This window comes from Rousettus aegyptiacus, unplaced genomic scaffold, assembly GCF_014176215.1.
Source record: "Rousettus aegyptiacus isolate mRouAeg1 unplaced genomic scaffold, mRouAeg1.p scaffold_m13_p_14, whole genome shotgun sequence".
NCBI classification, from domain to species: domain Eukaryota; kingdom Metazoa; phylum Chordata; class Mammalia; order Chiroptera; family Pteropodidae; genus Rousettus; species Rousettus aegyptiacus.
The window spans coordinates 60322494-60346907 of record NW_023416289.1 but is presented as its reverse complement, the minus strand read 5'-3'; the positions used below and the strand labels follow the sequence as shown (position 1 = coordinate 60346907).

The following is a 24414-nucleotide window of genomic DNA, read 5'->3' as shown; positions in this document are numbered from 1 at the left end:
GAATAACACAGAATTGTAACAGTCCACTGTACTAAGTTGTGTGAACGTGGTCTGATAACCAAGAGGGCTAAGTGACTAATCCACGGGGCGTCTACACTGTGGATTGGATGCAGGAAGGGTTGATTCACTCAGGGGCAGGCCCGAGAGGGTCCTTGCAAGATTTTAGCACACTACACAGAGCAGCTCGCAACATAAAATTTACGAATTATTTACTTCTGGAATTTTCTATAACATTTTCAGACTGTAATTGGCCACAGGTAGACAGTGGAAAGGGAAACCATGGGTAACGGGGAGCCCCTGGAATTAGGGAGCGGCGAGTTCGGGGTACTCATGACTTTCGTTCTTAGTACAGTTTGTGAGAGCATCGGATTTAATTTATAATAGTGGCTATGTCGAACCGCTGAGAACCACGGAAAGGTTACCCATCAGCTCTGACACACGGAGACCAGCTCCTTCCAGCGTCCCCACGAACGACCCCGGACGCAAGCTTTGAGCACGGGGCCCCGTGTGTGTTGTCCTCGGCCTCGGCCTGCACTGGGTGACTGCTCCGCAAAGACGGGTCGGACGAAGGCACGAAGGAACCAAAGGGCACAGGCCACCGGTGCGGGATGACGTGGCTCTGACCAGTGAGGAATGGGGGTGCGGGGGGGTCCCTGCCTTCGTAAAGAATATACTCTGGCGGAGGAAGATAGAGGACAAAGCAAAAGATGAAGTACGGGGAGAATGGAAAGCTGAGCGCTTTGGAGCACGGTGGAGCCAGCGGCGGCATGGCGGGGCGGGGTCGCAGAGAGCCTGAGAAGGAAGGACCCCACCATGGCGGCTAACGTCCGAGCAGATGGGACGGAGGGGACAGCGACCCGGGGGCAGAAGAAACAGCAGCAGGGAGGGGGCGGGGCGTGTGCCCGAGGCTGCAGGCGTCCCGCCGAAAGCGGCCTCAGACCCTGCCAGGGAACGGGCAGCTCTCCCTGGTGAGCGGTTGAAGCCTCGAGAGGCCCACGGCAGCCCAGCTTCCCACTGTCCACACCTTCTGTCACGTGCACGAAGCCTCGGCTCGGGGCATGGGGTCGTCTCCCGCGGGGAGAGGCGTGAGACCATGCAGGAGGCCCGCTGCTGTGCGCGAGGCCAGGCAGCGGGAGAGGGCGGCCCAGGCCCCCGAGGGAGGCGTCTGCTGCAGGTGCTGGCCGTGACAGGGGCAGCCGGCCCCTGCTCGCAGGCCGGTGGCCTCGGGCACTAGCTCCTGCTTCACACCACAATGAGCCAGAGTTTGGAGTCTCTCTTTTCACAGTGTGGAAGTCTCAAGTGTCTGCCATCTGTGCCTAGAAAAGTTCTCACAACTTTTATTTATAAAACAGGACAATGACAGCATAGGCTTCCAGGTTAATATTTACATTACACTCACAACGTGTTACAGCTTCAATTTATGGACGGAAAGATCCTGCTTTTTCTTCTTTTTCTTTTCCGTCTTCTTGGCATCACTGATTTGCATCTTCACTTGATCTTGTAATTTAGAAAAGAATGCTTGTGATGACTTCAAGGCTTTGTCTTTCCCTTCATCCTGCAATTAAACACACCACGCTCATGTACAAACTGCGCTTCTAGGTGAAAAACCCCGACGGTGACAAGTCTGGAAACGGGCGACCGCGAGGAAGGGCTGGACGAGACGGGAAAGCAGCCGGCGTGGGGCCCCGCTCTTGTGCGGCCGCGGTGCTCGGAGGGGTCCCCGGCTCTGCCTGGAGCTCCCGCTGCCCCTCATGTGCCCGGTGCCCCCCGCGGCCCTACCTTTAGGAGTGAGGCGCGGCCCGCCCTGGCCAGCCGCGCCAGCTCCTCCGAGGCGGCCGCGGCACTGGGCTGTCTGGCGCCGGCTGCGCCGCCCTGGGCCACGGCCCGCGCCCGCTGGGCCCGCGCCTGCAGCCTCAGGCGCTTCAGGTGCTTCCTCCTCCTCCTCTCCCGCTTCTTGTCGGTGACTGTTTTCTCAGCGGCGCTTTTCACGTCTCCGGCTTTAGTTTTCTCCTGTTAAAACACGACCACCGGCGTACCGGTCACCAGCCCGCCAGGACACCAGGACAGAGCGAGGCCACGGGGCGGCCGGAGCCGGGCTGGCAAGCCGCACCCCTCACCCCCGCGAACGCGAGTCCCCTGCAGCGCCGGGGCGCCAGCCTGGGCTTCAGGCCACGCTGAGGCCTCGGGGCTGACGCAGGGTTCCCAGGGACAGACGGGGCCCGCCCAGTGCGGATCGACTTCCTCTCCACTCCTCAGAGGCCAGCAGAGCCGCCAGGGCTGCCACCCACAGGGGTGGGTGTGGGCGTGGCTCAGCACGAGAAGGGACGAGGAACAGGGAAGGCCCGGGCAAACTCAAGGAAAACCGCGTTGCGCGGAGACCTGGCTGTGCACAGCGACAGGCGGACAGGCGCCCGGCGTCCCCGCGCGGCTCCTCACCTTGACCTCCTCCGGGGCCAGCAGCGCCGCGTCACTCGCACTCACTGGGGCCACCTCCTCCATGGTCACGGCCGGCAGGTTTGACACAACTTTAATGTCCGGAACAGGCTGGAAGAGACGGCACATTCGACAGGAAGCCGGAAGCAGTCCGAACACAGAACATGCGAACTGGGAACCACTGAAGTCTGATTTTTAAATTGCTCTATGGAGATCACTGCGACGTGAGGTGTGGGGGCTGGAGCAGGCAGGCCGACGCGCGTGGCGGTGACCGCGTGGCCCGAGTCTGCTCGGTCCTGCCTGTCCCTGCGCCACCCCGAGAGCACTCACTTCTCCAGGGCCCGACAGAGACACCGTCCTTTCATCCGCGGGCTGCCTGCCTCAGCCCCCTGCGCACACTACACTCTCCGCCGCACCCACTCTGTCACGTGACCCCACTGGTTTCCGCAAACGTATCTTCTCCTTGGCTACGGGCAAGAAAGCTAACTACAAGAAACATGGAAAAGGTGCACAGAAAAGGCTTACCTTTGGGACAAGAATCAAAACAGACTGTTAGATAAACAAACTGTCTCACCTTCCAGCTACCGGAGGATTTTTATAGCTAGAACTACGAAATGATATTGAGTTGGTGGAAAACTACAAGAATACTGAAACAAAGGAGACCGATGAATTATAAAAAGGTGAAACGAACGCAATGCTAACTGAAGGGCCGTTTGTTTTCTGTTTGTTTTGCAGGTGGCCGTTCATCGCCTGAGGCCTTTGCGCCCGACCCCCGCACACTGCGAGGGGCAGCCGGACGGGGACCAGACGTGGGGCTCCCCGGCAGGGCACACCGCTGGCCCCGTCCACGCCCATTACCCAGGCCACACCAGCCCAGAAACTTCATGAAGGACCCTGGGTTCTGAGTAAAAGGCACACGTCAGTGTGCGGAAGAGACCACGTTTGCCCACTGGGCCACCTCCCGACCGTCCGCTAGTGCCGAGCTTCGATCCGTAGAGGAAGACGGGGAAGATGCAGACGGCCCCAGAAGGACAGAAAACGCTGGCTGGTGTGGGCTGGGGGGAGCGCGCGAAGCCCCGGCCCGCGCGCGGAAACAGCACCGCGGGGCCGACGCCCCCGCTGCTCTCGCTTCCCAACGGGACGGGGGGACGGAGGCTCTTCACCGGGGCGCCAGCTCGCTCTCGCACGTCCCTGGACCCCGGGGGCGTCTGAGGGCACAGCTGCGAGCCGCAGGGAACACACCCTGCTGGCGCGAGGCCGAGTGGAGACCTGGCCATCGCCCAGCGACCAGCCGCGCTAAGGCGCTGGCGGGAAGGGAGCACAGCGGTGACGCCTGCGGGCAGCAGGGCGGGGCGTCCACCTGGGACCCGGGACAGGAGGGGGCCGGCCGTGCAGAGGACCTGCAGCCTGCGGGGCACAGGGACTGGCCAGGGGCTCCGTCCCCCTGCAGAGAAGCTGCACCCCCACGCTCACTGCAGCGTTCGCAGTGGCCGAGGCGTGGAAGCAAACCACGTGCCCTCTGGCGGGTGATGCACATGCACGCACACGCACACGCACACGCACAACGGAATACCGTCGGCCCTGACAAAGCAGAAAACCCTGCCCTTGGTGACGCCACGGACGGGCGTGAGGGGCTCCAGCAAGCGAGGCACGCCGGGGAAAGCGCGTCGCGTGGCTTGGAATCTGAACCGGCGACTGGTACACAGAACAGACCGGGCGCTGCCGGGGCGGGGGGGGGGGGGGGGGTCGCGAACGTGGTCGAGACGTACAGCCTTCCGGCCACGAGAGTCGTCGGGCCAGGGGCGCAGCACACGGCGTGGCGACTGTGCTTACTGACACCTGGGGTCGCTAAGAGGCTGGAGCTTAAAAGTTCTCAGCATGAGAAAAACGCCCATGAGCGTGCGAGGTGAGGGCCACCGACGCGGCGCACTGCGGTGGCCCTTCCACAGCACGTCCGTCCGTCAGGCCACCACGTGGGGCTTCTGAAGACTCGCGCGATGTCACACGTCAATCTTATCTCAACGGAACTGGCTAGCACTTCGTGTCCACAGAGGAGCGAATGGCGCACGGCAGGTGCTCGGTGCAGACCTGGGCGCCTCCGAGCAACCGCAGAGGGAGCGCGCCCGAGAACAGAACAGGGGGGCAGGGTGCAGGGAGGGCAGACCCCTGGCACGGGCCCGGGGTGGGCGAGGGCCCGCCGGAGACCAGGCCGGCTGCGGGGGCCGTGCGTGGACCTCACAGGGGACCGCTGCGGGCTCGTCCTGCACCAAGCCAGGGCGAGCCGCACGGAAGCTCCGAGTCAGGGCCACGGTCAGCGGGCGCGGTCTGCGCACGGGGCGCCAACGTACCGGTCTGGGCGTGAAGTGGAAGTTGGAGAGGGCGTCCAGTTTTAGGAAGAGGGAATCCATCATCTTCTGAATTTCCACGTGCTCCGGGTTTTCCTCTTCTGCCGTTTTTTGCTTAGGAAAAAAGTTCGACATCATCAGACCGTGCAGCTGAACATAAGACCAAGCACCGGGCCAGCGGGGCGGCCCTGCCAGAGCACCGGACGCGCAGCCCCCCACACGCAGCCCTGCTCCCGCGGGTCAGGCACCCCGCAAGCGCACGTGCGCACGGCTCACACGGCGCATTCCCAACCGCTGGAGGACACGGACGGCCCTAAAGCCTGTCAACCGATGGCGAGTACACAAGCCGTGACATCTACATACGACGTGTGTCATCCAGCCACGAGAAAGAATGCAGGGCCGAGCATGCCACGATCTGGAGAACGTCACGCTGCCCGGAAAGGCCCCATGTTGTGTGATTCCACTTAGAGGAAATACCTAGACCAGGTAAGTCTGAGCCTGGTGGTCGTCAGGGCCTCGGGTGAGGAGGGGAGGAGAGTGACTGCTTAATGGGGACGGGGGGTGGGGGGGGCAGTCACCTTCGGGGGGCAACAGCAGCTGTGCAGCACTGTGCATGTGCTAAATGCCCCTGAATCGTTCACTCTAAAACGGTCAAGTTTGTACTATCGATCTCACCTCAATAATAATAATAAAAAAAAGAACTTAGGTGCTAACGAAGACTTAGTAAAGTTATCCAAATGCCCACTTACATTACAGGGCCTTGTTTTAGTTATATAATTTCTTAAAGATTATTCTGATTAAATCAAATTGTAAAAATCAACAGCAATTTTCACTGTACGAACAAAAAGCATCTTTTATACTTTTCTATCTCCCTGCCCAAAACGTGTGTTTGGAAAAGCCACGCCTGGTTGTCGGCTCTTGGCTCTTCTGTTAAGACAGAAACGAAACTGGGACGTGACTGCCTCCAGGACCCGATGCCAGAGATGCACCCGGGTCTGCCACCACTGTCACCAGAGCCCGCCTGCCAGGCCCATCCAAGCACTTGCTACCACTTCTATTTTAAATTAACTCACACTTCTTTTTATCCTAAATACATTGTTTTGCCTCATCCCAGGTAAAAACACCTGTGAAATCGTACACGTGGGAGGTCACTCTGACCTCCCAGCCTTTCAACTTCACGGCAGCGGCAAGGGCTATTGTTGCTCTCGCTGCACAAGGGGCACTAATTCACAAAACCTTGGGCGGATCCTAAATGGCTTTTGCAGAATAAAGACGGTCATCCTCAAGCACATACTGACCATGTTGCTAACAAGTCCAATGCAAAGGAGTAATCCACAATGATTAAACTGGAAATATAATATTTTTAGAAATGACTTTGTCCTATTTAACCAGATATTTTTAAGACTCTAAAGAGACAAAAATGCAAAAAACAAAATCCTGCCAGACCCAGAAGTCTAAATGAATTCACAGATAATCTTATAAAACAGATCGGTAAGTTCAAAAATGTAAATGAGAAATAATTTTAAAATTGCAGCACCACTATGATAACTGCTGGGAAGTTCATAACTCGCTGTGACAGTTCAGGCGACCAGTGGCGAACTGCAGCCCCGCTGGCCCCAGCTCGCTGCCTCACCCCGAGGCGCAGTGACCCTGGAGCCTCACGCCGGGGCGCAGCGACCCCGGAGCAGGGCTTCCGTGTCCCGAGCGTTTGGGCCATCACGGCAACAGCCCAGGATGGCGCTCCGCCCTGCGGCCTTGGTGACCGCCTCACCTGGCTGAGTTTGATGTATTCCTGCTCGTAAATTTCCGCAAGGCTCAGTTTGCTCTTCTCGTGGTCCAGTGTTAACCGCTTTTTATATTCAAACGCGTCCTCTTTAGGCTTCTCTTTACGGACGACGTCGTCCCAAGCCTGAAACACAGAAGGCAGGCGAACATGGATGAACACAATCTGTCATTTGTTTCTATGCTCGTTTAAGAATCTTCCTCCGGAATACCACTACTGAGGAAGCAAATTGTACCAAAAACACACACGTTGTAAAGCCATCTCTTGCTGTGCGTCATACGCCCAAGTTTTATTCTATGTTTACAAAATAAAACCAATTCTTAAACAAAAACTCTCTGCTAGGTTTTCAACATTTGAAATAATAAAAGATCCTCATTTGCCACACCAGGTCCCACGTGTGACGACGTCGAGTCAGACACCAGTCGCCACACCTGCCACCCTCCAACGGCTCCATCCCACACCACCCAACTGGTCAGCAAGGCATGAGGGAGGCCGGCGATGGCTCTGGCCACCCCTTTGTCCTCTGTACAACACCTGTCTTCCCGGGCACACAAGAAGGTCAGAGCCTCACACAACAAAAGCTAAGGATACCTTTTAGCATAAATTTAAGGCTTTTAAATGAAGAACTGATACAAAGTTTCTAAGAAAACAGAGTATCATTCCTACTCCCAAAACACTCATAGTATTTGTAACAATCTCAGCGAATTTTCGGTTGAACTCCACTCTCACTGACCTGATCTCTTATCCTCTGCTTGATGATGTCTTCGAGTTGCAGGGTGGTTTCCTCCGTGATCACAGGCGCTAACGGAAACGGGACACGCACGCATTAGGCAGACAGACCAGCCCTGTGCTGCCAAGGGTGCTCCTCCGACCAGCAGCACTGACGCCTGGGAACTTACTAGAAATGTGACTTCGTGGGCCCCGGCCCGCACCTCCCGATTCAGACAGTGGGGGGACGAGTCCCCCACCTGCGTCTGAACCAGCCTGGTGCTGCAGCGCCCGTGGGAGTGCGCGCCGACTCGTAACCCAGCACCCCGGGACTCTCCCCTCCCATCCGTTCTCTCTAGCGCTGAACGAAAAGCAGATGCATTTTGATTTAATGGGCACAGGAAAGAACAGGATGCGGCGACCAGAGTCTCTGGATGGAGTTCACAGTGTACGCGGCGGACAGTGACAGCAGCCACTGTAAACGCGCCCTCGCAGACACCTGTGCGTGAGGGGCCATCGGCCTAGTGGTAATTCCTGGCGGATTAATGGTGCTGGCTACATAGGACAACGTCCTAGTTATTAGATGGGATGCATAAAATTACTTAGGGCGTGAAGTGTGATATTGGCAACTTAGTTTCAAATGATTCAGGGGAAAAAAGTGTACACACGGCCACACACGTGCACAGGGGAGAGAAGCCAGCACGGCGAAACAGTAACAAATGGAGGCCCAGCTGAGCGGCACGCTGTGACATCTTTTCGGCTCTTTTATATTGGCAACTTTTTTAAAAACAGAGCTACCCGTATGTGCGCTGTGACATCTTTTCAACTCTTTCATATTGGCAACTTTTTAAAATAAAGTGCTGGGGAAAAGGAAATGTCCCCCAAATCTGTCCGTGACCGGGAGCCGCAGGACGAGCGGGGCGGGCGCGGCGGGGGCCGGGCACACGCACCCATGCGTACGGCGTGGTCGAAGTGCAGCGTCTCCTCCAGGAGGCTGTTCTCTGGTCGCTTCTGGGCTGTCACTTCCCCTTGAAGCTGCCAAGGTTTTTTTTCCAACAACTCTTTTTCTAAAGACGCAATTTTTTCATTCATCTGAGAGACACAAAACGTTATTACACATTTAGGCAACAAAAATAGATGTAGAGTCGAGTAAAAGACACTAAATATGTTTAAAAGTAGGAGAGTAAGAAATGGATTGTTCCTCAACACAATTCTGTTGTTTTTGCCACCTTTTTATTGTGCCAACAGTGACTGCCTTTCCTGTCACCGGAGGTGGGGGTGGAGCTACAGATGGCTTCTTTTCCCCCAAGGATGTGAAATGCCGTATTTATAATACATCGAACTTCCCCAGAAGCATTCAGGTAAATTTCTGGGCTCTACTGTAATCAAATGATCTATCTATTCACAAGCCGCTATCAATTTTAACTATCACAGCATCTGAGATACAGCAGTGTTTTGATTACATTAGTGTCTGGTGGCGCCTGCTGCTTGGCTCCACGCTCCCAATTCAAAGGGTCTCTAACTTCTGGAAACAAGCTCTGCGGTGGCTAAAAGTGAGTAAAGTGTCAGCCTCTTCAGCTCCTGTACTGAACTCACTTATTTTTCTCAATAGCTTTTCAGTTTGTCTCCCTGGTCTTCCCGGGCCCCTCCACAAACACCAATGCTTTCATTTCGGGTTTCCTTACCTTTTTCTTTTGTAGCTGCATTGCCTAACACTTAGATAAGAATGTTAAGTAACAGCTGTGATGGTAACAGTGGACATTTTGTCTAATTCTTGATTTTAAAGGGATGTCTCTAAAATTATTCCAGGAAGCAAGATGGCACCTTTCACCTAAATGTATTTGTATTTCACTAGGAGTGAAAAAAATTAGGAATGAACATTCGATTTTATCAAATGTCTTTTTGATATATATGGAGGTGACCATAAGGTTTTCTCCTTAACCTGTTACAACCAAGAATTAAATAGGTTTCCTAATCCTGAATCAAGACAATGAGGCCTACTGGCTGTTCTCGGCATTGTTCCTCCACTGTGCTATTTTGGATTTTTGCATCCCTCTGGATAAAAAATTCTTTAAATATCTATTTAGTACCTTTTCCTGTCTTTTTTCAAAAGAGGATTTAACTTCATCAGAATCTTTCTGTATACTGAAGACATCTGTATCTTCCATTTCTTCATCATCTGGCAAAGCAAAAGTCACTCTTTTCACGGTTTCTTTATGTTGTCCACTGTCTTCACTTTGTTCAAGGTCATCACCTTCATCCCTGTAATACAAAAACACTTATGAATGGAAAAACACCACTTTTCATGAGGAAAACAAACTGATTGTCTAGTAACTAGAGCTTTCTTCTATATAACAAATGCAACTAAATATTCAGAATTTTTAACGCCATTCAGTTACTAAGGAACAACAGACATTTTGGTGAAATAAAGGGTCCAACATAAAGAAAATAAATTCTTCATCAATATAAACCTACCCCACAAAAATACCAATAGCGTATTTTTACTGGCACAAAAAAAAAAGAAAAAATCAAATCAAAGCTCCCTGTAATACAGGTTTGACCGCCAGTGATGTTGGCAGTGCGTGGTCTCTACGAGTCTTTAAATTGAGAGCCCTTCTCCCATCTTAAGACGAGGTCATCTTAGAGAATCTACTATTTCATCTTAGGGAACCTCACTTCTTAGGACAAACATATCTGACAACTACGAAGACACATATATGACTGGGCAGCTCTCGCCTACCACATAAAGGATGATTCAAGAGACTCACGTTTCAGAAATGCCTTCTTCTCCTTCTTCAGCAATTTCTTCCTCTTCATCTGAACTCAGCTTATCGTCATGAACACCTGCTTTGTCTTCATCACTTTCAACTGGGTCAAAGTAATCTTTGTATTGCAGGTTTCTGGAACTTTTACCTGACTAAAGCAAAAAGACTTTTAAAACTTTTAATTAAGGACAGAAAAATGCATTAAATCATGCTTGTGTGTGTGTGTGTATTACACAGGGAAACTAGCTAACTATAACACTACCAGAAAACCAGAGGACTACTAGCCATGCAAACGGAAGTACGGATGCATTTATAACGGAGAAGAGAGCATACTATTTAGCTCTAAACCTTCTAACTACATGATTTCCAACATACCCCTGCCTAAATATACAAACGCCTCCCTTTCACTATTGTTTCTAGTGCTTATTGAAAATACATGTTTGAGGGAAAATTCTGACTCTAACACATGATCATCGTTCTTAAATTACAAGTGTTTTATGGTAAGGAAATAACGCATTGCTTTAGTTTTTCCAGTTGATTTTTTTCAACTGATTTAAATATTTCACTTATGCCCTGGTGAGTTTTGAGGCATTTGAAACTTCTTCTTGAGAAACAGAACAAAATTAGTTTGAGGAAGATAAGAAGTGCTCTTTCTCTCCGCTCCCAGAATTTTACCTTAAGTTTCTCACTTCCAAATAGTCCTCCCTCATCTTCATCGGAGCTAACGTCTTCAAAAAAATCCACCTCCTCCTCCTCAGAGTCATCTCTTTGTTCCTCTTCTTTTTCCATGTTTTCTAAAAAGGCCTCCATCTCGGACAGTTTGAAGAATTTATCATCTACCACGGATTTTTCTCTTGGTTTCCTAGGCACTTTGTTTTGCACCTTGCTCTGCTGTTCCAATTTGCTGATATCAAAGTCAAGGTCAGAATCCTCATCGCTGAAAACTGGGCTTTTCCTCAGACCAGATTTGCTGGGGTGTTTAGCTGTCTCGTCCCCTTTCGCATCATCGCCACTCGGGCCTGACACTTCCTCCTCCTCATCTCGTTCTAGGTCCTCCTGGCCATCGGCCTCCATCTCTGAGCCGTCCTCTTCGCACTCCTGCTCTTCATTCTTGGGGAGAAGGCTGATGTCTCCACTTTCGATGGTGTCACTGACTGCATTCTCGAAGAATTGTAAAACTGGCTCATTTTGCAATTCTAGTTGTTGCCAAATCTGCTCATCGTCGAAATTGTCTATCACCAGTTTCTGTAAGGGACTCCCGCGGACACTGCCATTCTCTAGGACTTTATTAAAGTCATAAAGTACTTTTGTTAAAGAAATGAAGTCGGATGCCAGTTCATCTTGAACCCTATCGAGGGGGCACGGGAGGAAGTCAAAGGAGATTTATAATAACAGATAACGATTTCACAGCACTCTGAACTTAAGGGGGGGAAAAAGCCCAACTCCGTGCAAAGCCAAATCTGAATGAAATGTCAATTTTAAGTATAGATCCTGTTCCCCAAGAGCAAACAATCCTGCTGATCAGCCCCCATAATATAAGTGGCAGCTAAGTATGTGTCAATCTGCTGTACGGATTTAGGGCAGGGAAACTGTTACAGATCTATTTGCCTAGAGTTATATCGTGAATCTTAGCCTTTGGTTCTCAAACTGCTATACCATGTGCCACTCTATTCATTCCACCAGCCACCAGTCAGCACCTGCTTTGGCAAGAGAGGACAGGGAATACCTCTCAGAGACTGTGACATCTGAGATGAGACCTGTACATAACCAGACAGTCTTACAAAGTTCTGGAAACATGTATTCCAGGCAGAGGAGACAGCAAGAACAAATTTCCTAAGATGGAAATGCGCTTGGCAAGTCTGATGGACAGAAAGGACAGCATGGCTAGAGTGTGGAGAAGGAAGGAAAAGTTAAGGTTAGGGCGGCAGGTGGGAGCCGAATCACACAGGGCTCCGCAGTGAGAGTTTGCCATTTTAAATGTAAAGAGAAGCCCTCGGAAGGTGTTAAGCAGAGGAGCAAAATGATAGAACTTATGCTTTGGAAAGATGGCTCATGGAGGAAAAGGAAAGAAAATAGGGTGCTGACGAGTGGACAGTGAGAAGTAGTGGAATTCAGTCCATTCTCGGCATCTTAAATTTGAGATGCTGAGAGTCCACAGCTGTAGTTGCTGTGGGCCTAGGGCTCAAGGAAGAGGTAGGGCTTGAAACATCAATCTGAGAACCATATTTTCATAGATCGGACTTTAAGTCCGTCAACAAAATACAAAGTGTTTGTGCTGGGAAGAGAGATGAAAGACAGTCCTACGTGCAAAGAAGCCCTCTGGGCGTTAATAAGTGAATTTAGTATGATTTCAATAGCACGCGATCGGGAGATCCGCACTGCACAGCTTTGAACAATTTTTAAACTTCTGATAGGCAGCCGGAGCGTAAACTAGCGGAAATCTGGGAAAAAGAGATCGGCGCTTCCCTTTACCTTCCCCCTCCTCCAGAATATGACAGGCACCCGCAGGCCTCGCCCACCAGAGACCGGGGCCGAAGCCGAACCCCAGCTCTGCGCACTTACGTGAGGAAGCTCTCCGGCCGGCCAGTAGCTTTGCGGACCGCGCCCAGACACCGCTCTAGGGCCCGCCGACGCCAGATCCGCGGGGCCATGGCTGCTGCCGCTCGGCACACAGACAGCGCCGCGCCACACGCCGAGGAAGAGGATCCGGAAGCCGCGCCACGAAGATGCGCCCCATGCACTCGCGGGCCGTGAGGCGAAGGTTCCGCGGCACGCGAGTTCCGGACCCGCCCCCCGCTGGAGCCAATGGTAGCTCGAGGATCTTCACTGCGCCGGCTCAGAGCCGCCGGGGTGGGAAACCTAAAGCAGCTTTCGGTCAGCTCAAGCACCTTTGAACAGTCTTCGAACACTGTTTTGTATTCCTGAGGGCCTCACAATGGGTGGCACGGCCTCCTTTTAGGTGTCCGCTTTAGCTGTACTAAGTGGCTTCAGTACTTGCATTGTAAAGACGAAAGGACCCGCCCCCGCCCCCGCCGTAACGCGGCAACACTGGCCCCGCCCCCAGCCCCAGTGCTCCGCCCTCGGCTCCTTGCCCCGCCCCTTCTCACCGCCCCGCCACGTTGCTCCGCCCCTCGGCCCAGCTCCGCCCCCGAGCGACGCACGTCGGGTCTGGCGGGTCGCTTCCCAAGATGGCGCGCGTGCTGAGGTTGGCGGCTGCGGCGTCGTCTGCTGTGGGCCCCGCAGGTGACTTCCCCGCGCCGTCGGGACTCTCTGCGGGGCGGGGCGGGGCGGGTGGCCAGAGCCCCGAGCTCCGCCGCGCCCCGCCCCCGGGGCCGCAGCACCTTGAGGCAGGTGTCTCCCGGGCCGTCGCCTCAGACTGGCGGGCGGGCTCCGTGGCTTTTGAGTCTCGCAGCCTCCCGGGGACGGCTGCGTCGTTAGCTTTGCGCCTTTTAAGTGCGGCCCGGCCAGGCGAGGCAACTTGTCCGCGGGGACAGCAAGGCCGGGACAGGGGTCGAGGCGGAGGGACGGTGTTGGCTTCACCGCGTCCCGCGAGCGCACGCGGGGAACCGGGAAGAAGGGCGAGTCGAAAGGACGGACGCCGACCCCGAGCTCTTGCAGGGTCGTGCTGGGGACCCCAGACCCTGCGCGCCCCGACATGCTCCTGACCGCGCGGGTAAACCCGTCTGGCGACTCGGTTGCAGGGTCCCCCGGGTTTTCTGCACTTTCGTTTTTTAAAAAAAGAAAAGCGTGATGGAATCAGTGATAACAGAAAGCCAGGGTTCCTGCCACTTTCCCCACAGCCACCCACATTCTCCTCTTCCTCTCTTTTTTCCCCTCATCCGGAATCCCCGGGGAGGAAGGCCATGCCGCGCGGTGACGCCCCCGAGGTTCTTCCCAACACTTGTGACAGGTCCCTCAGCGCAGCACCTTCAGGTGTTCAGGGAGATGACCCCTCAGCAGAGTTATTTTCCTCTCCCAGAACGTGTCGTCCGCTCCGCCTGATGACAGACACCTGCAGCCCCAGGCGCCCTCTGGCCAGTCCCACACCCAGCCGCTCTTTTGTCCATCCCTAGTCTTTCTCACCAATCACAAAATCGCTTAGCATCCGTCACCAGGGCTGAGGGACAGCTGCATACAGAGAAGCGCCCCTGAGAGTCTCATCACATTACCAGTTTAAAGAGGTGATGTGTACGCGTCAAAAAAAGAAATCACAACGGGCTGAGCACAGCTTGTTAAAATGAATAATTAACAGGTTTTAATTCCAGTTTTGCTCATAACGCACCATCCCAGACGGTCCTTCCTCTCCTCTCCTCTCCTCTCCTCCGTGAAGCACAAGTCTCACACATCACTGCAGTAGCCCTTTGCAAAAAGAGAGAAAACTCATAAAACCAAGAATCGTCTCTTAGAAAGTAGACATTGCTCATAGAACATATACTAAAGATATTACGGATTGAGAAAACAATGGTAAAGAATTTAGAGGAATGAGAAAATTAAACATAGTGGATTAACCGCATTAACTTTGATATCAGACAGACATGGGCTGGAGGTCCGTCCAGCTGTGCCACTGAGTGTGACCTTGAAGAAAATTACTCAGGCCTAGTTTCCATGTGTCTAAGTGGGAAAAATAATATTGTCTGATTCATAGAGTTACCGTGAGCATTAAAGTGCTCACTGGACTATTACTGCTTCCCTCTGTTAGGCAGAACTGGGCTGTGTCATGGTTCACTTCCAGAATTGGTGATTCCAGTTAACAAGATTGCATAGAAGTATTGTGTAACTCCAACAGTGAAATAAACCCAGGGATGCCTACTAGGTGAGGTCAAATCAGTCAGATGTTACACCATGGGATTCTGACCACTGCTTCTGAACCCCAGCCGTAGGGGAATGCCTCGAGATGGGGCCTATCTGCATTGGGGGGCGGTAACCAGTTTGTAGGTTACTGAAGGGCAGGATTATAAACACAATTTCCACTTCTTTATGATATTAAAAGGATTTCCCAAGTTAACGAGAAGCCTGAGGAGTGTGAGTGAATTATAGAGTTGCTCTTTGTCTCTTGGTAAGGAAGATTCCAGGCCCAGGCCCACCCTTCTGCAACTCAGTGGGGTTGAAAGGCTGTACACATGGGACCACCTTTCCCAACAGGGTCGATGGTTTGAAATCAAACCGTGTTGCTTTAATTTCCTTGTTATCAAAAACTTCAGTAAAGGGGAGCTAATTTTTCATTAGCCAAAGCTCTGTGATACTTAGTACTGTTTAAAGTATTTTGTGTCAAGAGCTAAAAACCAATTATTTAAAATATGTGTTCTTCAGCATGCTGTTTCATATTTTTTTATTAAGTGATGCAGTTTTACAGGATTGTGTTTAGACCTCGTACATGTGTATAACTTTGATTCTGGAGAGAATCCAGCTCTTAAATCCATTGTTTGGGGACTGGGGACACAGTAATGCAGAGGACAGCAAATCAGGCCTCTTCAGTTTCCAAATGAAGGTGGTTTCTTCGCATTCACAAACAGTTCTAATCCACCTAATCTTTCAAAATTATAAAAAATCATTAAAAAATCTAGTGTCAGAGGAAGTTTTCATGAGTTTAGGTTCCCTCTCAATCTTTGCTTGTTTTTCCCCCAATAACGAGATATTTTTCTTATCTGATAATCATTCAAATAAAATACATATTAAAAAGTACTGAATGTTCATGGCTGTAATGAACTTATTACAGAACATGTGACAGAAAAGTAGTTGTAGATAAGGAAGAAAATTGCTTGTCGTCATCATTAAATACATGTTATTGCACTGTCACATTTAAAAGTGCCATTCATGAAATGCAGACTAGCAAGTAATGTTTAATGTGCAGCTGTCCTTTAAGTGCTGTCAGTAAGTGTAAATCATGAAAAATGTCATTCTTTGCTCTGAGTCTAAAAAGCTCAGAATTAGCTTTTTAACTCCAGTTACTTCAGAGCTGAGCAAGTGATTTTGACTTGAGGTTTTTCCCTTTACCTCTCCTAATTTAATTTTAGTAATTAAAAATTACATGTATAATTTATTTCATTCTTAAACATTAATTTTAGAAGTGCATTTATTCTCAAAAGACTATCAATGACTCTTCTATTTTTCAGTGCTTTTTCCCAGACTTCAAACTCCAGTTCCAACAGTAAGAGCTTTTGTCACCCGCCAGCCCTCGCATCAAGTGGCAGGTCCCGTGTGGAACCTGGGTCGACTCAATCATGTGGCCATAGCAGTGCCAGACTTGGAAAAGGCCAAAGAATTCTATAAGAGTGTTCTGGGGGCCCAGGTAAGCGAGGCGGTCCCTCTTCCTGAGCATGGAGTATCTGTCGTTTTTGTCAACCTGGGAAATACCAAGGTGGAACTGCTTCATCCGTTGGGAAATAACAGTCCGATTGCAGGTTTTCTGCAGAAAAACAAGGCTGGAGGGATGCATCACATCTGCATTGAGGTATTTCAATAACTTTAATGCTTGGAGTTTCCAATTTCCATGAGAAACTTGATTAAAGTTCTTTAAGGAGGATGACCCCGTCGGTCCCACTCCAAGGTGGATTAATAGATATGTTCTCTTTCCCTCTAGAAAACTGCAAATAATAACATAGTTTATTGAAATCTGGTTTCAACAGCCACCGTGAAGGCCGTCGAAGTTGGCCTTAACAGATGTGCGTTTTCGCTCTAGCATTTATTGGTCATGTGTGGCCTCCCGTGTAATGGTAATGCGGCTGCTTACAGCAGCACAGGGCAGTGAGAAGAAGCAATGGACAGCCTTGTAAAGTAAGACTTTCTACATACATACTAAGTATTCTTGTATTTTTATTCTGCCCTAAAATTCTAACAACTAGTTGCTCATTGCAAAAGCAGTACATTTTCAATTTCTGACTGGTTTTGAAGATCTCTCACTCACATCTGCTAGTGATTTCTGAGAAAACGTGAAACATGCGAGAACATTCTCACTAGAGACCCTTCCCTGTGGGTGTTCTCGTTCAGCTTCGTGCCTTTTGAGACCACAGCCATACCAGTTACGCTTCAGTTTAAATTCTCCGCTAGGAGGAAGGACGTGATTAATGTTAGGCCTCCTTCGTAATCCGGAGAATCTTGTTCCTTCTCAAGTGGGTGCAAGGCTGACTTAGTTCCCGTCGTAGTGCGGACTGCTGAGCACGTGACGAACAGGGCCTGCCAGGGCCGCCTCTGCGGGACCGCAGGTGACCCACGCCGGCTGGTCAGCAGCTGCTGCTCTAAGCCTCCTGAGTGACCGTCCCTGGGACCTCTCAGGAAGCCCCCACCACAGACACACAGTTCAGCAACGGAAGGGGTAAGGCTTGTGCCGAGGGGCCCCTGGGCCCGGTCGCGCACAGTCCCTTCTGGTTCATTTGGTGGGCACCCTCATCTGTTTCACATTCCCGGCTGTTAAGGGTTCTCAGTGTCACTCTGGCCGTCACAACGTTAGATGCTGCAGAAAAGCAGCTGACGGTGACACGAAGTCCCCTCTGTCCTCCTGGGGTGCCGGCTTGTGTCGTTACTCACGGGCGCCCTGCGTTTTCCACAGAGGATTGGAGGCGACTGGCCAGAATACAGCCCTTTAGGTGCAGAAGGACAAACGAGTAACAGTGCAGGTGAGAGCAGAGAGGGCAGGCAGAGGGCAGCGAGGGCACGGCCGGCGCACTGAGTCGCACCGGAGACTGCGCTCCAGGTGCCGAGGGAGGGGACAGCGCAGCACTACAAGTGCTTGGGGCCCCTGCCCCGCCTCCCTAGCCGGTTCAGTCCCGAGGCCCTGAGGTGGGCACAGCAGAATAGCTGACCCCCGTGGTGGGGAGAGCTGGAGTGTCCCAGAGCGAGCTTTGGGGCTCATGGGTGAAGAGGGCGCCCACGGGCCAGGGCTGCCAGCCATGAAGGTCAGGGACCAAGCTGGGTGCCTGGGTGAGGAGGCCAGCCCAGCATCTACATGGGGGGAGGGGCAGGTGGAGGGTGGGAGCCCGTGCAGGGTGAGGGAGGCCTTGGCACCGTGTATGTCACCCAGCACGTGGGGCAGGCCTGACCCTGTGGAGGGGGGCATCAGTGCAGGGAGATGGTGACCCCGTGTGGGATGGCAGGTGTCCTTGCGTGCAGTCCTCATGTCTGACCTGGGGCCCAGGCCTGCGCGAGGTCTGGGCGGTGTGAGCATGTGGGACACTTCCGCGCGGGCCGTGGCCCAGCCCAGCTGGGGTTAGGAGGCCGTGACCTGGGGCTTGGGTGGCCTGGCACAGTGAGGACGCAGCGGGTGGGGGAGACGGGCTGAGGAGTGCACAGTGAGGGAGGGGCGGCAGCAGTGACAGGGACGGTGACGGGGGGAGGCCACCCAATGAGCGAGGCTGCGAGGACTGAGGGTTCCAGGCTCCGGGTACGGGGAAGGCGCTGTGCTCCCTGGCCCAGGCTGCTGGGACAGCATGTGACAGAAGTGCCAATTGAAAGAATGAGATGGGAAAAAGTGTGAAGAAAGGCCGCAGTGTCACCGTGTGGTTTTCTGAATAGTTGGGTAATAGGCGACTTGCTTTCTTGTGTACACTTTTGTGTGTTTTATAGGTCTTTTTTCGTTGAGTGTGAATTCCTTATGAAAGAAAAGTTATATAACTTTAAGGTAAAAGGCTAGTGAGGTAACTTATTTTCTGCATGCTTTTCAATCAAGAAGGGAGAAAATTGGACTTTTCAGAAAATTCCATTCTCTTGGGCTTTACAGTAAACCCTAGGCAACTGCTAAACCCTACAAAGGGTCTGTGTATCACCAGTCCCTAGCCACGGGGGTCCCATACAGTGGTGACACTTCCAGAGAACAGAACAAAACAGAAACACTGAGCAGTTTGACGAGGTTTTACATTTTCTGTGTTATTAGATAAAGAAATGTTACCATCTACTGGTAACATCATTCTGTAAAAGAAAAGGCATTTTATTACCAGGAAAAAGTAAAGAAGAGGAAATAAGAGAAATCCTCTCGGAATAAGAGTCCTGTGAATTAAATAAATCTAGGGTTTTTTGTTGTTGTTGTTTTGTTTGTTTTTTGTAATGTTCTACTTTCAATTGGTGAAGGTGTCAGGGGAGAGCAGCATTGGGGACACTTCTGCATAGTTTATACACAGACGGCATATGTGCAGCCAGTGTGGAAACATGGGTAAGTGCAGGCCTTCTGAAGTAATCCCCAGGAACGCACAGGAACCCTCTGAACCCCGCACGAAGTGAGAACAGCCTTATGGGTACGTGATTCACTTAGTTTTTAGTTTGGAGGAAAAGAGGATTGAAACAGATATTTCATCCAGACTTAAATTTAACTTTGATGGATTTATATCAGTTTGAGGATTAAATTTATTCATAATTGGTATCAACTAGTACCATTATGATTTTATGTAAAAGGCCATATTTAAAAATCAAAATATGTACCATAAAAACACATTATTACTTGTTCATAAAATTTGGTCACTGAAAATTCCATACCTTTAGGTTTTTTAAAACATCTTATTTAATCTAACTCCTTGCTTTCAAATAAACAAGATTGTATTGCCATTTTCAGATGAGGGAGCTGAGGGCCAAAGAGATTATAAGATTTACTTGAAGATTCTGATAATCCAGACATTTTTTAATTTAGAGTGCTGTGGCTCCGGGAGAACCAGGCTGAGCTCCTGGGCACCGATCACCCTCCCCCGCCCCCCTCCCCCGCCTCCCCCTGTCGCCCAGGAGAAACTAATAAGTTGAAGTGAATAGCCAAGGTTTTCACCCACGGCCTCCAGGGGCTCACAGAGTTGTAAAAGGGACTGTACAAACACATTTATAAAGATGGGTTATTATTGACTGTGCTGTTGTTGTTTCTAGGAGGAAGAACTTAATTTCCCAAATTGAATTGCTCCACATTTCTTACACCCTTAAAGTAGATGGTGCATCTATAGAAGACATCATTCTTATATAACTTTTACTTGTATTCTTACTAGTCAGACCGCAGAGTGCAGAGCCAGCCATCAGGTGTAGAGGACACACAGGCTCCAGAAGACCCTCACCTCCGACACCATTGGCAAACTTGGCAAACTAGCGGGTTTCCAAACCACCCTCACGCTCGCTGAGCCACTTGAAATGCTCACAACTAGCTACAAGTTGTTACACTCACGGTTACCGTTTATTAGCTTTGCAAAGGATACAGGTCCCAGGCAAACAAAGGAAGGAGCACATAGGGCAGATCTGGGAGGGTTCTCGTCTTGGAGCTTTCGTTTTTCCCAGGACACGTTACCGTTGGCGTGACATGCCCACCAGGGAAGCTCACACCAGCCTCAGTGCTGAGTGTTCATGTATGATTGGTTGGCTGATCGCCCACATGGCTGGTCTCAGCCTCCTGAGCTACTCATACTGTGGGACCCTACCCAAAGTCGCAGGGTCTGGTAGCCGACCCCTACCCTAAGACTCGGGTGTGGCCAGCTCTGCTTTACCATTCAGTTTCATCAGCTTCTTCCCTAAACTAAGACACTCCTATCAGGTTATAGAAATTACCTCCCAGAAGTCAAGGCCAGACCTCTCTTTAGACAGGCCAAATTCTTTACTATTATACACGTCAAGATTATAAGTAATTTTAAGATTTGGAAGAATATGTCAAACAGTACAGTGTTTATCTCTGGAGAAGGAGATTATATTAATGGTACGTAAGGGATACTTAGCTTTATCTGTTTAAATTTTCATGTATAACTTTAAAATTATTTTCAGATGGAAAGACTGAATTTAGACTAACCTTGGGAAAATGGAAAGAGGTCAAATGCAATAGAATGAAATTCATTATATCCAGATACAAAAACGTACGCCATCAGGAGTCCCGCTGTTCTGGAAAGATCAGAACAGACCAGCATTTTAGGACAGCACGACGTGACCACGTCACCCATTGATTTGGGTAGCGCGATCGGATTTTAAAGGGGCCTTTATCAGGGTTGTGTGAGTAGAGTGTACACTGTTCGAAGAAACCGCAGTGTATTTATAGTGGTATTCAGTGTCCTCGTCTGTTGTTTGACCAGTTTTAGGATCCAGTATATAATCCTTGCTCTTTGACAATAAGATCATGTACATACGAATGTTCATTACGTTGTACGTTGGGTATGTGGGTGTCGTGTTATTCTCTGCATTTTTTTAATGTGTAGGATGCTGTTGGAGCATTGGACTCCAGGTGATGCCTGAGCACTTAGCGTGCGCGGTGCGCCTTCTTCTCCAACTCCTCGGTTCTCCGGCTCAGATGATGACTTTCCAAGATAGAGGGAATCATTTTTCCATAAGTAGATAGGGACCTATTTGCTCCTTTAACCTAGACTGCAAATAAACAAAATAGAAATGATTTACAGGAGAGTCATAAAATTGTAAATGTTTGGTTTTTTAGAACGGAGGAAAACATTTTGGTGACCGTTTAACACTGATTTTCATGTATATGAAGTTTTAATTTCAAAAGCGATGGCAGGTAGTTTGGCAGGTGGCAGGTCTGGGGATCAGGGGAGCGCTCACGTTTGCTGAGCATCTCCTGTCAGCTGTGCAAGAGCTTCTTATCTGCCGCCTCATTTTAAACTCTTCCCTGTTTGTGTGGCATGGCTCATCCACCTATTAGAGACGAGGAACCCAAGGCTCTCAGGAAAGAAGGGTTTGTGCAGTACCCCAGTGGTCCTGCCAGAAGAATGTGTCACACAGCGTAGCATGCACTACTTGGCTGTAAGGAGACATGCTCACCACAGATGAAAACCCTTAAGCACTTAGAATTCAGCTTGTTCTCTTGGTGGGTCAGGAATGGTTCTGCCCATCGGTAGAGGAGGTCGGCCATGGGAGACTGCAAAGGTCTCAGTGTTAAGATACTGTAATTCGGTGTTTTGTGGTCTCAGATGTGTTCTCCTTCTTTCCTCCAGGTGGATGACATACATGCCGCTGTGATGGATTTGAAAGCAAAGAAGATCCGTAGTCTGAGTGAAGAGGCCACAGTAGGAGCGCATGGGAAACCGGTGGTCTTCCTCCATCCCAAGGACTGCGGCGGCGTGCTCGTGGAGCTGGAGCAAGCCTGACTGGGGTCTGCAGGAAGCTGCTCGCCGGAAGAGCACAGCAGAACGCGCTGTGGCCTCGAGTCCGCCTGCGTGCTTCCGTCACTCGGAAGCTCGATGTTAGAAACCAAGTTGCCAAAAGAGATCAAGAAGTTATATGTACCTTTGTGTGTGTGTGTGGTGGGAGGGACACACAAAGGAGTGAGGAAAGGGCACCTGACAGTGGCATGGCTACGTGCTTGGGACAGAGTGGTTTCTCAGGGTGTTAGGGAGAGTGTTTTAGAGCACACTGTTTAAGGTCAGGGCATTTTGACCTCGAAACTTTTGCTCTTCTGGAATGACTCATGTTCACAAGTTCCTTCCAGCAGGTGTTTTGGCTGCTAGTGCTAGATGTACGAACGGGAAGTTTTGTGGAAAAGTTGATGCACGATCTCTTGGGTATGTAGACGGCTGAGTTTTTAAAAAATCAGACATCGAGAGGGCAGTGAATTTGTAGATTCACCTATCATTCAAGTGCTAGAACACAACAGGCCCTAGACGAGTATATAAAATGAATAAAAACTCATTCGCAAATTTATTGTCCAGGTGGGAAAACTACTTCGAAAAATAAATGTAAATGCTGACAAAACAACACGAATGAGTTGGAAAAGGAAAAGGAATGAAATGTAGATCTCAGGGGAAGGGCTTAGAGGCATATCAGGTCTTTGGTCAGACTCCCAAATGTAATAGCAACGAGTATCAGATGAATTTCAAGAACCACGGGTGGTGTCCAGAATGCATAGTGTGTGGGAAAGCGGTTAAGGTCTTAAATTCAGTGATGACTGGATGTTGAGGAAATGAGGAGGTGTGTACACATCGAGCTTATGGAAGACAAGTATGACACCTCGTTATACTTGTCATTTAAAAGTTAAAAGCAAAATGTGTGACATTGATGTGGTTCTCCCTGTGTATAGAGGTGATGTTTAAGATAACTGTATTATAAAGGGCAAGGATAAAGAGACCTAAATGCTGGTCGAGTGTCAACATTCCACCGGAAGAGGTAAATGTTGACACAGGTGGACTGTGATCCAGCGCATATATGTAGTGCAGTCCCTAGAGTAACTGCTGAGAATGTCTTACAGAGAGATACACTAAAACGTGTAGACAAATCAAAATGGAATACTGAAGACTGTCCAGAATACCTACCTGAAGACAGATAAGGGGAAACAGGACAAAACAGTAAAAGCAGGCTACATCGTAACGTCAATAATTACGTTAAATGTAAGTGGGCTGAACAGTGAAATAAGAGACTGGGAGAATGGATAAAAACATGACCCAGCCATGTGCTGTCTACAAGTAATCCCCTTCCAATGTAATAATATTGGTAGGCAAAAGAATCGAAAAAGATATCCTTGCAAACACTAATCCAAAGAAAGCTAGAGTGGCTGTGACATCGGACAAAGTAGACTTGAGCACAAAAGAAAATTGCCAGGAACATTGCATAATGCTAAAAGGACCAGATCACTAGAAAACATAATACATGAACGTGCACTAAGCAGTAGGCCTGCAATATACACGAAGCAAGAATTAACAGAACCCGAAAAAGGCAAATTCAGTTATAGTTGGTAACGTATAAAACTATTAGAAAGCAACTATATAGAGCCAGACAGCACCATCAACTAATACAGAATACCCATTCTTGTCAGGCATGTTTGGGACACCAAGACGGGCCATATCTTGGGTTATAAAAGAAGCAATAAGATATTTAAAATGAGTAAAACCGTGTAAAATATGCTTTGTGGTCATAACTGAATTAAACTAGAAATCAATAACAAGGAATCTCCAAAACACTTGTAACTGACACAACACACTTTTAAGTAATAGAAGCAGTATCAGAGAAAAACATTGAGCTGAACAAAAATATAGCATCTTTTTAAATGAAATTCACTGGAATTTAATAAATTGATGATTCAATAAGATTCTGCGTTCATAAGCAGAATAAAATTTGGTAGCGACATATGCAAAATGGTATGTGTAGTAAACGGCATGAATAGCCTCTGAGCATCTGTGCACCATTTTCTCCCTCATGGAATTCTGACTCAGGGTGATGCTTAGCCCCCGACACACCAATAAAGCCTCAGTTAAAGTCCAGGTGGGACTCAAATCCCATCGCCCTTGTCAGTGACGGGTCACAGTATAGATTCAGGCCTTCCAGTTTCCCAAGGCGTAAGCTTAAGAGGGCTGGTTTAGATATTTCAAAAATATTTGTTGCTATAACTTTCCTCCTAATCACCACTTTTCCTGTATCCCACAAGGTTTGATAAGTTATGTTTTATTTTTCATTTAGTTCAGAACATTTTAAAATTTGACTTGAGATTTCTCCTTTG

At 49.9% G+C, this 24414-nt stretch overlaps 2 protein-coding genes across 2 annotated transcripts; one reads left to right on the top strand and one right to left on the bottom strand.

The window, feature by feature from the left end:
* Positions 1-1311: 1311 nt before the first annotated feature.
* Positions 1312-12957, bottom strand: MPHOSPH10 (M-phase phosphoprotein 10). The gene is made up of 11 exons (XM_016154883.2): positions 12597-12957; positions 10710-11382; positions 10038-10186; positions 9360-9531; positions 8220-8361; positions 7295-7362; positions 6550-6687; positions 4782-4892; positions 2437-2544; positions 1780-2010; positions 1312-1555 (listed from the first exon to the last, which is right to left on the bottom strand). Exons 1-11 carry the CDS (start codon positions 12683-12685, stop codon positions 1406-1408), a joined length of 2031 nt encoding a protein of 676 aa, XP_016010369.2. The 5' UTR covers positions 12686-12957; the 3' UTR covers positions 1312-1405.
* A 236-nt stretch (positions 12958-13193) lies between these two features.
* On the top strand, positions 13194-22210 carry MCEE (methylmalonyl-CoA epimerase). Its single transcript, XM_016154885.2, has 3 exons — positions 13194-13277; positions 16148-16485; positions 21920-22210. The coding sequence occupies exons 1-3, from the start codon at positions 13223-13225 to the stop codon at positions 22070-22072; spliced, it is 546 nt and encodes a 181-aa protein (XP_016010371.2). The 5' UTR covers positions 13194-13222; the 3' UTR covers positions 22073-22210.
* The last annotated feature ends 2204 nt before the right edge of the window (positions 22211-24414 follow it).

What these genes read in the sequence shown, in the direction of transcription:
- MPHOSPH10 (XM_016154883.2), bottom strand. Translation starts at nt 12,685, where the DNA reads ATGGCCCCGCGGATCTGGCGTCGGCGGGCCCTAGAGCGGTGTCTGGGC. An exon ending in CGGCCGGAGAGCTTCCTCAC is followed by an intron (nt 11,383 to 12,596) that starts GTAAGTGCGCAG and finishes CCCCCTCGATAG; the next exon opens with GGTTCAAGATGAACTGGCAT. An exon ending in TTGGAAGTGAGAAACTTAAG is followed by an intron (nt 10,187 to 10,709) that starts GTAAAATTCTGG and finishes TTTTTGCTTTAG; the next exon opens with TCAGGTAAAAGTTCCAGAAA.
- MCEE (XM_016154885.2), top strand. Translation starts at nt 13,223, where the DNA reads ATGGCGCGCGTGCTGAGGTTGGCGGCTGCGGCGTCGTCTGCTGTGGGC. An exon ending in GTCTGCTGTGGGCCCCGCAG is followed by an intron (nt 13,278 to 16,147) that starts GTGACTTCCCCG and finishes TCTATTTTTCAG; the next exon opens with TGCTTTTTCCCAGACTTCAA. An exon ending in TGCATCACATCTGCATTGAG is followed by an intron (nt 16,486 to 21,919) that starts GTATTTCAATAA and finishes TCTTTCCTCCAG; the next exon opens with GTGGATGACATACATGCCGC.